Below are 13,550 nucleotides of genomic sequence, written 5' to 3'. Positions count from 1 at the left end.
ATGCCTATATTGTACACGAGATAATATAATACTAAGAGAGGCAGGTGCATATGTGAGGGAAAATAGTGCACTCATACTAATGTTCTGAAAAGGATGCTTCAGGAAATAAGCCCATCTAAATATAACTCATCTCATCTCGAAGATCAATTTGAAAGAATAAATCCTCTCCTTCTGATGGATGTTCAGCCACGTGAGCTTATCATAAACATTCATCTCTGAGAAATTCCTTTATAACTAACACACTCATGAAAAGTGAAGAAAGGAAAATGTTACTTCATTGTTCATGTTAAAGTTGTGCTTACAATTTTCAATTTCCTTGGAACTGAGTTTTTCCTGGATTCTTTGTAAAAACTTGTAATTGTTATGTTCGGTGTTGGCATAATGTATATGAGAAAGCAGATATTCTCCACCTCAAAGATGTTTAAGTATAGTGTAAACAAAAAAAAAAAAGGGAATTCTGTTTGTTTAAGAAACAGTATGTAGAAATTTAAATATCTTGTATGCCATTGGATTTGCAGTCCTTTGAGATGAATTGCCCTATGTAAACATAACTCTGTAGTTGTGATGTGGAAATGAGTAGAAAAGAAAAGTGAACTATGTCTCTCCTCTTACTGGTGAATAGTATTGACTATTTAGTAGAGAAAAGTTAGTTAGCTCTTTTAAATATGTATACAGATGCACACAAATATATGTATGCATATGCAGTGACCCATTACCATCATAGTAATACATAGTGCAATGGTTTGTTATTAGAATTGGACTTTTCATGTATTTCTGTGTGTGAGTTAAACTGTGAAAGAATTTATAATCAGGGTATTAAAAATGTGTTACAGTGACTTGCTTTATTTTTCTTTGCAGGCAATCATATGTATTTATCTGTGATTTCTGTTGTGGAGAGATTTAAAAGATTACCCCTTTAAAATGTCTGAAATTCATAGAGCTAGGAGAGCAAGTACAAATTCTACTGCACGATGCAAACAGTGACTCTACTTTTGCAATTGCAAAGGTTGGAAGTAAAAAGAGGAGGAAGGGAAAGATGATAGAATCAACATCTTTTCTTGAATAACTGGCCTGTGCATGCCAGTGGTTTGCAGATGAATTCCTTGGTTTCCAGAGTTCGGGTTGGATGTCAGGGAAAAATTGAGGAGTGGTACTGCATCGGCACAGGCTGTCCGGGAAGATGGTGGAGTCACCATTCCTGGAGTGCTCATGTAACATGGAGATATGGTTCTTAGGGATATGGTTAGTGGGCATGGCGGAGATGGTATGGGGTTGAACTTGGGGATCTTAGAGATTTCTTCCAACCTTCATGGTTCTAAGATTCTATCACAGCTCTGGCATTGGTTGTTTTACATGTTTCTAGTTTTCGTGGTTAGCAGCCTTTCTGGAAGGAGGTGAATGCCAGCACCCCCAGCCTAGAGGGCTCTGCAGCTGATCTTGCTCCAGGCAGCTGTCTAATGTAATGAAGTATAGCCAGGTAGAGCAGGCATGCCTGCTAGCTTGCAGGCTTTCTCTGTGTGTTATTTTGTATGTTTGGGCCAGTGCAAAGCTGTTTCTGGAAAAACTCCAATGATTCCTGGACTGAAAGTCCAGACTATGGATATGCTTGTCATAATGGTGTATGTCACTGTAGAAAAACTATCTTGGTTCTTATGCAACTGATTTATTTATTTTATTAAGTTATTATAAACCTCTCTCTGCTCAGTAGGAAATTGCTTAGTTTGTTTTTCTTACATTCAAAATGCCGTACAATTATTTTATTAGATCCTATGAGTATCCTTAATTGAAGTACTTCTTTAACATGAAAATTGAATATCAATAGAAACCCCTGTTGTGGAAAAGAATGACCTGATGATTGAAGTTACAGGACATAAATGTGCTGGTTTGTGTGGGCAAATCATCTGGCGAGTAGACCTGTCAATGTAACTGTGACATCTCCTATCACCAAATGTTGACTAGAGAAGGAGAGGTACAGTCATGCTGAAAAACCATGAGGAAAGATGCAGGATTGGATAACATGATCATGCAGAGGGTTGAAACCATCTTCAAACCCAAGCCATTCTGCGATCATCTCTGCAATAGGAAAGAGTTCAGCTGTGTTTCAAAGTCAAAAGATTATAGAAGGTGGGATTCTGTTGATTTAACTTTCTGGTCTTCTTTAGCCATAAAGTGAGGCTAGTACAATAAAAATACAGGCTTTGAGAAGAACATTTGTAAGACATTGGAAGTGAAAGAATGTACAAAGTATAAGTGAATGAATGCCAAAGGCTTGTAGCAGGGACAGGCTCTGTAGCTTCTTCCAATACAGACTTTGGAAGAGAACTGAAAGAACTGATCAGTTTGGCTTGCTTTTCAGGTGTAAGTATTCTGAAATTTTGACCACAAACCAAGCGAGCACCAGTGGGTTCCATGAGCAAGCATGTGTGCATAATGCATTGTAAAAATGTAACTTATTTCAAGTTATTTCAACTTATTTCATTTTCTAGTCAGGTTTGTGAAGTCTCACCAGGAAGATTTTGGAACTAAAAATATTTCCAAGAAAAAAAGGTTTAAGGACTGCTGGTCCTTTAAAAAATACTCACATGTGAAATCCTGGATAGATAAGTTTTGGGGAGAGTTCAAAAAAGCTCTGGACAAATTGGGAAGGAATTCAGAAACTGTTTCCAAATCAATTTGCTCCAGAGCACTTGGTGGCATTTTCATTAGGTTAGCTGTCAATCTAGTAAATGGACTTCATTCCGGCAGAGAATAGGATATTCTTTTCTTATTATGAGAGACTTCTTTTAATAATAAAGAGTTGTTGTTCTTTCAAGAAGACTTTTGTTTGCAAAGTCTTACTGAAAACTTCCTGCATAATCAGCAAACTTATAAACCTTCAAAAGTATTGGTGTTTTATTTTAATATTGATTTTTTTTCCCCTTGATTGGTGTAAGAAGTCAATCTCAGCTTTGAAATGTTATTGATTAAACATTCCTGCATAAAATGTGAGAATGTTCTATGCTATTCTGACTGTAAGAACAGAACTCAAATCTATGGGAACTAATCTGGACTTGGCAAAACTCCTTCCCATCTTCTGTTCCTTTTTGTCTTTATGGTTCTGGTAACCTTGGACCCATGCAAGAAGTGTCATGGCATTTCAATCTAGATCTCAAGATATACAGATCAATGTTAGCATAGAGTAACAATATGAAAAGTATTTGGAGATGATTGTTGTGCAGTAGCTTGGATGATGTGCTGCCTGTCAAGTAGAAATCATACAACAAATGAAGTTTCTAGGATAAAGCATTACACTCAGATTGTAGTGTTATCAGATGAGAATGGGAAATGTTTTTATTTTGTTTATTAGCAGTAGTATTTGAAAGCAAGACATGGGAAAAATGCTTCCTTGGTGGCAGTCTCCCCTAAATCTCTTAGACTTCCCTCATTTTGTAGTGTGACATGCTGAGAAATCTGATATCTAGGCAGAGGTGTTTATTTTCTCCTGTTAATAAAGGTTCAAGCTGACTGGTTTTCCTAGACTCCTGTGTAGATTTACTGCTGTAGGTAGTCAAGAAATCAGGTTAATGTGTGCTGTACCTGTGCTGTGAATCATTCAATGCACGTATAGCCATCTTATTCAATAAGAGGAAATTGAAGTTTGCAGAACTGTGCTATGATTGCTGCCCAAACAGGCAAATAACTCAGTACAGATGAAAGACCAGTTATGAAATGATAATCCATTATTTCACAAGAAGCACAGAAATATGAGTTTGGAAATTTTTTTTTTTTTCTCCTTTACACTTCTCTTTCTTCCCCCCATTTAAACGTTGATGGAAGAGAAATTTTTATTTAAGTTGTTCATTGTTATCAAGCACTGTTCTTTGTTACTAACAGGTTGCTCTTTGTTAGTAGCAGGTTGCTCTGGTACGCATTGAGATGGATCTTGCATATATCCACAGAAGGAAACTCTGTAGCCTCTCTGGGCATCCTGTTCTGGTGCTTCATCACCCTTACCATAAAGAAGTCTTCCCATATTTTTGTATGGAACTTCCTATGTTCAAGTTTTAGGCCACTGCTCCTTATTGTGTCACTACGCAGCACCAAGAAGAGCCTGGCCTCATCCATTTGCCTCCCACCTCCCTTTAAATATTCAAAAACATGAACATTAAACATTCCTTTCTATAAAACTTATGGAAAATGCAGTGCATTTAGTAGTTAGCTGTTTGCAATATCTGATCTTTGTAATTTCCTGATTTTCTAAATTGACTCTTATGAAGTTTTGTCTGTATTAACTGTTGGTTTAATTTTCCTTTTCTTTCTTTTTTTTTCCATATCCAGCAAAATGCCTCAGCAGAGAAAGAGAGTCTGCACATGGCCTCAAGAAAGGAAGAAAACCAGAGTGTGCAGGAGTGCGATTCTCAGGATGTAAGTTGAGTTCAATCAGGTTTTAATCTAGATGCTATGAAAACATCAAAACCTTAGGTGATTATCCATGTGATGTACTTAAGTGATGATGTAATAGTGAACATAGGCAATCCCATCCACAGTGGGATAGGATCCACAGTTCTAGCTTGTGAAAGTATGGAAGATAGCATCAAAAATATCAATCACAGTAGTTCTTGAGTGAACTGCTGAGCACTTTCATCCACACACAACCATCTCCTATGGAGATGAGATGTGGCTTGCTGGTAGCAATCACAGCAATATGTCACAGTACAAAGAAAAGACTGGGGAGCAGATCCAGGTAATAGAGTACCTAACAAATAAGCTAAATAAATCACACATTTATGTATACATTTATTGTTTTATTTATTTATTTCTTCATTATCTTTATTTCTTCTTTATTTATTTATTTATTTATTTATTTATTTATTTTTCTTCCGTTATAAACAGATTTCTCCTCTGCCACACCCTCTAGAGGGGCAAAGATTAATAGCATACTATCACTATCTGCAAGAGTGCATAATTTGCTGTCAAAACTTTATGTCTAAAGAAACATTACATCTTCTTTATGCCTAAGGAAACATTACATCTCAAGATCTTACTAATAAAGGAGAAGAAAGAATAAAATCTAGAGTTCTGAAGCTGGAACTAACTCCACTTGGATTATGAACACTATCACTTAGATAAAATTTCAGCCTTGAGAATCCATTTGAACTTTTCTTGTACTTTTAGCCTTATTTGTTTTTTTGTGTGTTTATCCAAAGTTTTGCAGCTGCTAAACATTCTTCCAGTTGTCTCAAATGTGTAAATGTACTGCAGTTTTTCTTCATGGCTTTCCACTTGTCCATTATAATTAATATAGTATACACTGGAGTGAGTACAAATGAAATACTGTTTACCGACAGGATAGGGACAGGCCAAATGAAATTAGCTCATATTTAATTTAGACACTGCTGACATCTTTGCTGTCATGAACTTTGATGTACGACTTGTGATAGCCAGAATTGGGTAGAATATAGTATATAGCACATCTTGTTTCTTTCAAAACATATAGTCTGTCTAACACCATAAAATCTTAACTTCAGTTTCACTGTTAAAGATATATTTATTTTCTCTCTTCCCAGAATCATAGAATCACTAAGGCCAGAAAAGACCACTAGAGATCCCCAAGTCCAAACGCAGCTCACCCACACCATGCTCACTGACCATGTCCCTCAGTGTCACGTCTGGAACATCTCCAGGGACAGTGACTCCACCACCTCCCTGGGCAGCTTGTGCCAATGTGTGACCAATATAAATTTCCTGGGAGCCTTTTCTGATTCATAAAGACAACTTTGTCCTTTGTCTCTTTTTCATTTCAAATATTTCCTATATGTGTCATTTAAAGCTATCTTCTTGGTTGTGCTAAAACCCAACAAGTTATAAAATGTTTATTTGTTCTTTTCTCATCTTACATTTCTCACTGTGTCCTTGTAGAGTAACTGATGGGTAAAAGTGATAGTGCTTTTATTTACTGCCTTAATTTCCTGCAGTAAACAAACACTGCGCATTCATTAATCATTCCATGACAAAGAACACTGAGTATTGGACCAAAACTTATCCATGTTTCTAAGCAACCACAGCATTTACCTTCATTTTTCTCTGTCAGCTCTGTGTTCTCCCTTTTCTTTCCCAAGGAAGTAATGGGAGAGAACAAAGAAATCATTATCGTAACAGAATTCCAGTGATGAAAATCATTATAAAATTCTTGAAGTGATTTCAGTAATACTGCTCTGTTAAAATTCTTTAGCAGATCTGATAAACAGTTTTCTGGAATAAAATGTAGACCTAACTTGCCTAATAACATTATTTCCATAGCAGAATGACATTGTAACAGTTCAGCTATTCTGTAAATATGTCAATGATTAATGTTCAACTTCAAAAGTTGGAAAAGTTGTATTATTATGGGGAAAAAAGATGAAATATAAGAATTCAAAATATCCATTCAATTAGTTCAAGAAGCATCTGGGCAACACTTACAGATACATGGTTTGATTTTTGAGTGGTCCTTTGTGGAGCTAAGGTTTGGACGTGATGGTTTTTATAGGTCCCTTACAACTCAATATATTCTACGGTAAGTGCATACTTCTTTCGGTGGAGAGCTAAAATCTTGTGACCTAGCAAATTGCAGTCTGAGATAACAGCAATCTGTTATATGGACATGTAGACCATTGCCTTTTAGAAATGAAGAGATTGCCACATATACAGTAAAGAAAGAGGCCTGTATTATTCTGCATGGATTAATAACAATTCAAATACCAAATAAATTGCAACATCTGATAGAATTTGTGTTGTATTACAAAGCATGATTTTGTTTCTCATATTCTCCTATTTCCATATGTGGAAATAGGAATTTGCCAGAATTTATCACATTAGTAGAGATGGAAATATTTTCTTGATTTCCTGTCCACCTGTGATAAATGACATGATTACTTCAGAAGCAAACACAACTCTTATTCAGCATTTAGATAGAATGGGATACCCTTGTAGTTGCATCATTTGCCAGTTTGCAGATGAAATTGAATAGTTTAATAGCCAAGGAAATGCTGAATTTTGATTGCCTTTTTGAAAAATCTTTTTAAATGAAGATACACACTTAGCTGATCCACTATTATAATTTATACATCAAGCTGCAAACTTCTCCTACTCTGCTGTATAATTCACTAGCTAAACTGAAAACCATAACTTCTGAAATTTCGCATGCTTTAATGATTCAAGCTGCACATTTTATGACCTGAATTTCATATAAATATGTCTAGCTAATAAAATTGCATACTAAACTCATCAAGATGGAACAATATTTCAAGAATATGCCCAACCTCAGTTATCATATCTTCTTAAATTTCTCTCTTTGCTGTTGCATACACAAAATGTATTGCTTAAGGCAACACTAATAATGCATTTGTAGCTATCACTATTCAGAATTTTCAGTGTTGTATTTTAGAGCTTTTAAAATTAAGTGCTCAAACATTAGATTATTCGTTTCTTGTTGAATGTGTGTTTGCCTTCATATTACTATGAGCAAAGCAGAAATTTATATATTAAGTATTTTTATACTTTTTTTCACCATCTCTTCTGATTTTGTGGAGTGTGTAAAGATACTCTGTTGTGGCTTAGCCTCAAACATTTTCCTGGAATTTATGCTGAGGGGAAACATCTCGGGGAAGACGTGAAAATTTGAAAGAAGTCAAGTCACTATTCAGTTGAAAAGAGCCTTTACAACTTAAATACTTTCATTTAATTCTCACTCCATTTGCATATATTAGTTTTTAATAACAAAACCAGTATACAACTTCCAATGTGAGTAAATATTAAAGCAATGGCCAAAGACTATCTATGTTTCACATTTTAATTTATTTGCCTATAGAGTCATTAATTCTAGTCCTGAATGGACATTTAATTTAATTACAGTAGAAATTTTAGTCCCATTTAAAGACATAAGCCTTATAATGCAGAGGTGTTTTTGATTTGCAGTCTGATATGTAATTCTTACAGCATCTTCTTTGTACTATTCACCTCTGTTTTCCATCATTTAAAAAAGTATATTTGCAAAGAAATTGACGTTTTTGTTGGAGTAAAATGACAGTGATCAAGACTAACAAGCCTTCTGATACCTTGAGATTTCTTTGACTTCTCTACTCTATAAGCTCTATGCTTAGTATACAGAAGAGATCTAGTAGTTCAGACAAGAGAAGAACAATAAAAGAGTCATGGAATCATAGAATCACCAAGGTTGGAAAAGACCTACAAGATCATCCTGTCCAACCATGCATCCATCATCAATAGTTGTCACTAAACCACATCCCTCAACACAACGTCTGAACATTCCTTGAACACCTCCAGGATTGGTGATTCCACCACCTCCCTGGGCAGCCCATTCCACTGCCTGGCCGCTCTTTCAGAGAAGCAGTATTTCCTAACATCCAGCCTAAATCTCCCCTGGCGCAGCTTGAAGCCATTCCCTCCAGTCCTATCACCAGTTACATGAGAAAAGAGGCCAATCCCCAGCTCACTACAACCTCTCTTCAGGTAGTTATAGAGAGAAGGTCTCCCCTGAGCCTCCCCTCCTCCAGACTGAACAATCTCAGCTCCCTCAGCTGCTCCTCATAAGGCATGTGCTCCAGACCTCTCACCAGTTTCATTGTTCTTCTCTGGACACCAGAATCCTCAATTCCAATGTCAATTTTCAGTGTTACTATTTCCTCACACGCAACAGAAGATTGTAATTATTCACCTGTTCCATGGAACCACTATAGGAATGAATTTCAATACTCATAATTCAACATGTATAATTTGTGGCACTGGGTTGCCATGGTGGGAATGGGTTGAGGTTGGACTTGGTGATTTTAGAGGTCTTTTCCAACTTTAGTGATTCTATGAGATAAAAACAGAAGGAAAAAAAGCAAGCTAAATATTAAATTCCTAAAGATGTACAAGAAGATCAGACTATCCAGGGAAGTGTCACCAATGATTAGATTTTTTTTTTTTAAATGGGTATTTTAGAGGAAAAAACAACAGTAATTACCTGTGATATCTGTATTGACAGGTTGGCAAGACATGTCTGGGGAATTACAGTAATTCAACATCTCATTTGAAGACAGCAGAAACAGAGACAAGCTTGCAGGTATTCAATTTCCAACAAATTGTTGGGTTTTTATTAAAAGCTCTTGCAAAGCATTAAGTTACTTGAAGTATTTCTACACATTCTATTCTAATGCTTTTGAGGCAGAACTGCTTACTCAGTTCACAGACTCTCACTCTTCCACATTTCAGTTCATCTATTCATGATAGCTTTTGGCTATTAACAGTTTTCAAAACTGTTTCATACTTGACCTGGAGTAGCCTTGTAGTCAAATGGCTCAATTTAATATGGTCATATCCACAGCATTGGGAAGAGTAGGAGAATCTGCAATTATGCCAAGCTGTAATCAGTAATCCTACGAATGAAAAAGTCTTACATGAATTGTACACCTGTGCTTTTCATTTGAGAGACCAAAAGAAGCAAGTTTAAAAATATAAATAAAAAAAACTTAGTGTTGCATGGTTTTTTCCACTGTCAAAGGATGCTTGCACTGATGCTGCTTTCACCCTCAGCAGATGTTGCACAACCCTCCATGGACTAAACCTGAAGACAAAAAATCACCTGAAAAAAATGAGAAAAACTTTGAAGATTCTGTTAGCACAAAAGAAAAGAAACTGTAAATGCCACTAATGCACATTTACAAATGTTCATCACTTGCTTCCAACTTCACATTCTTTTTAGTCCATAGGCAGGAATAAACCAGATTTCTAAAGCATGCATTTTTCTCTATTTTATGAATGTTTGTTAGCTAGTCTAGAATAGACCAGTTAGTACCTTTCAGCAATAATCCAAAAGGAATGTTTGAAGAAATGCTTTGTAATACAGTCCAGTTTTTGAACTATTATTATACCTGACTTAGTAATTATGTACTATAAATTAGTTTGTTAAAAAAGCTATTCCCAAATATTTTCTCAGTCTGATCTATTTAATGTACCTTTATGTCAGATTAGGTTTTAGATCAAGAAGTAAGGGACAGTGAATGCAGAAAAATATATGTTAAAAATCTATGTAAACCTGGTCAGAGTACAATGCAATTCATCAGAATAAATGTAAAGATGGGACAATAGGGCTCCATGTATACTTGACTTTGAGTAATACATTTCACATCTGCTTACTTAATAAAATATCTTTGGTTGCTTTTTTTTCTAACTGCTGTCACTAGTTGTATTTTGAGCCCTGAACTGTTGGCAGAAATGCAGAGTTCAAGGTCAGATGTAGGAAGAGTTGTTTTTAAGATCCAAGCAAAAAGTTTTTCAAATGAAACTGAGCTAAAATTTCTTAGTACCCTATATGGGAATCACTTCCATCCTTCATACTTGCACTCACCTCAGCAATATAGATATATTGGAAACTGTGAAAGTACATTCTGACTACAGCAGATGACACTACAGGACACTACAGCAGAGAAGAGTGTTTTAGAGAAGGCGTGTTCTATGATTCCTAGGGTTTTTCTGGTTTCTCATGGGTCATGTACCCTATTGCAAGGAATTTGAAAGCAGAAAGGAAAAGCAAGAATGTCATCTTGCTGTGCATGTCATCATAAGTAGAATACATGTACCTCGTGATTGAGAGGGAAACATTTCAAGAACTAGTGTCTTAGGAGCAATTCGCTGCCTAATAGAAAGCTTTAATGCTTTCCTTTTGCATATGAAGTGTTTTAAGCACCTGTAACTCCTAAGCTCCCTGTCTACACATAGCACTACATTGTAACAGTTCCTTGACTGAAAATAACATATTCATATTAGTTTGCTTTTCCTTGCTTCTGAATCAGAAACACATTTCACTCTGATGTTTTGTACGTGCTTCCCTACTCTGAAGTGGATGTTGCAGAATGGTAGGTTTTCCAGCCAGGAGAAATCTCAAGAATTGTAAAAAGAAGCTCACAAGCTGACTAAATGATGGCAAAGTACTTCTCAGCAAAGTCAAACTAATGTCAACAAAAAGATTATCCATGTCAAGCATCAAAAGAAGTGAAATCCCAGATACAATAATAATCAGAATGGAGATGTGGGTTTTCACAGCTGATCTTGACCAGCATCATCAAATTGTACCCATCAAATTCAGCAAGCAAAAGTCTGTCACAGCAACAGTCTGCACCTAATTCCAAATATGTCAAAAACAGAACTTTTTATGCATGTGAAATTGAAATATCCAAGGTATGGACTGTGAAGAGGCCATTAAAGCTGTTTCAAGCATCTCTTTGGAAAGAATATATATCTTCAAGAGCACATCTCAGAGAAATGAGGTAAGCTGTCCTACTTGGCATTCATTTCCATTTCTGAGGAATTTAGCAGTTGTAGTTATTATAGCTGCACCTTGCTGCTGTGTCAAGAGATATCTTGGGGTTGGTGCCAACAACATGAAAAATAAAGTGCCTTAAAAGTCAGTAACAGTCTAGCTTTTTATATTTGCGTGCCTGTATGCTTTCAGTTCTGTATGTCCCTTTTTCTAAGTGATCGTGAAGATCAAGTGAGACAGTCACATGAAACATTGTTGGTGGGGAGAATTAACCCTGATGTTTTGCTTAAAGCTTTGGAAATAAGTTATGTTCACTTCAAAGATTACAAAGATTACAAAGGCTACCTTTGTATAGGACATTGGTTGCTGCTCATTTTCAGTATAAGTATGATGTCTTAGAGGTGATGCCAGAGGGGATCCTTACTTGTCTTTGTACCAATTCCTTTTAGAACAATCCACATAATGATACAGAATGACGAAAAATAACGATGGATAAATTCTTCTTCTACCTGTATGTGGCATGAATATATTTCATGTAATTTGTTGGTATGGCTTAAAAAACACTGCTGTTCTGAGTTGTGTGTTTCCCCTCAGTGAATCAGTGACCATTCCAGCCATCATTGTGGGTAGATGTACATCCCAGTGCTGGGATGTAAGTAAAACAGATCTTGGCATTTCTTCTGATTTGTGGCTATTTGATGTTACAAAGAACATGGTCATAAAGGAGCTTCAGCTTATACAATTTTAGTCACTGTTGTGCTTTGGTGTATTTAGAATACTTCAAAACTCTTTCTACAATCAGCTTTACAGAGAACTGTGTGTCTGGGCCTCCCCCCACTACAAGGATCCATCATTCCACAGAGCAGAGTGTCTTAAGAAAGTGTTTTGCAATGCCATACAGTTGCCTGGCAACTAAGTCATGGACCATATCCTTCTCTTTAAAAATAAAGATTATTTATTAGGCTTAGCCATTAGATATTCCAAAATATAATGGTTAAAAGCAATTTCCAGTTGAAGAATTCACCATTTAAAACTTCTGTTTGAATTTTCCTTTTGAGTAATAGGGTTCATCTCTGAATTGATCTCTCTTTCTATCAATCTGTATGCATTTGTAAACATAAAAATGTGTATTAGATATTCATATTCATGAATTTATATACTATATATATTATACATATATATGATAGATAGAGTCATGGAATCATCAGGGTTGGAAAAGACCTCCAAGATCATCCATTTCAATCATCAACCTATCACCACTGGTTCCCCACTAAACCATATATATCATGTATGTATATATGAATGAGAGCATATATAAATAAAAACATCCTATAAGGTGTTACTTACCATTATAAAATTTGTAACTAAGAAGTGCTCGATTTACCAAAAAGGCAAAGATCATGGCAATGCCTATATACAAAAATGAAACAGTAAATTTTACTAATTTTCTTGTGAAAAAAAGGAAAAATTCTAATTTAAAAGTGTTTAAGCCTATTTGTGTTTAAAAAGCATATTCTGTCACATTCAGGTCATATTCTGTAGTTAAATGTGGTATGTCATTTTGTTAGACTTACCATACATATTTTACAAGACTGTTTTAGTCATCAGGAAGCATAAATGTTTTAGAGCTTTCCCACTTAAGAAATAAGACAGTGAAGTCCAATGTTGACCTTTCATAATGGGTAATACATATAGAGAAGGCATTTTTATTCAGTTATCCAATAACTTCTGAAATCTATAATTTTTTTTCTGTTATAATGAGCTATGAAAAGCTGGAAATTACAGTGGCTGTCCACTTCAGATATATATGTTATGGTGTGCTCAGAATGACATATTTCTTATTTCCCCACTTTTAGTCCAGTTACGATTCTCAGATTAAAAGGTGTTCTATAAGGATATGAAATATTAGTACAATTTCATTGCTTCCCTCCTTAATAAATTTCTCAATGGAAAGCTTCAGAATGGATTTTGCAGATATCTGGAAAAAATTTTGAAACTACTTAGTGGCAGATAGAAATATACACCTGAATGCTTCTTTCTTCCATTATTTTATACACATAAATTATTTTATACACATACACACACACACATATATATACTGGTGAGATATTTATCTTTAAGAAGTCAATTTTGCATATTGACTCAGCTCAATAATTAGTTTATACAAATGAATGATTTAAAAAAAAAAAGGTTTAGTCATTAAATTATGATTATAGAATGAGTATAAGTTCGAAAATGACCTCTAAGATCATCTCGTCCAACCATCCAC

The 13,550-nt window shown here is 35.4% G+C and overlaps 1 protein-coding gene across 1 annotated transcript in view; it reads left to right on the top strand.

Moving 5' to 3' along the window:
* LOC122186275 (leucine zipper protein 2-like) overlaps nucleotides 1-9,848 on the top strand; it is a 150,011-nt gene extending 140,163 nt beyond the window's left edge. Inside the window, exons 10-12 of the mRNA XM_042882779.1 lie at nucleotides 4,318-4,404; nucleotides 9,008-9,085; nucleotides 9,556-9,848. Coding sequence (XP_042738713.1) covers nucleotides 4,318-4,404; nucleotides 9,008-9,085; nucleotides 9,556-9,663 — 273 coding nt within the window. The 3' untranslated portion in view covers nucleotides 9,664-9,848. The remainder of the gene's footprint in view (nucleotides 1-4,317; nucleotides 4,405-9,007; nucleotides 9,086-9,555) is intronic.
* Nucleotides 9,849-13,550: the final 3,702 nt, after the last annotated feature.

The sequence above is a fragment of the Lagopus leucura genome, unplaced genomic scaffold (genome assembly GCF_019238085.1).
Source record: "Lagopus leucura isolate 7727_CA_CO unplaced genomic scaffold, USGS_WTPT01 Super-Scaffold_100035, whole genome shotgun sequence".
In the NCBI taxonomy this organism is placed as follows: domain Eukaryota; kingdom Metazoa; phylum Chordata; class Aves; order Galliformes; family Phasianidae; genus Lagopus; species Lagopus leucura.
The sequence above is the reverse complement of the archived record's forward strand: the minus strand, read 5'-3'. Positions and strand labels throughout refer to the sequence as shown.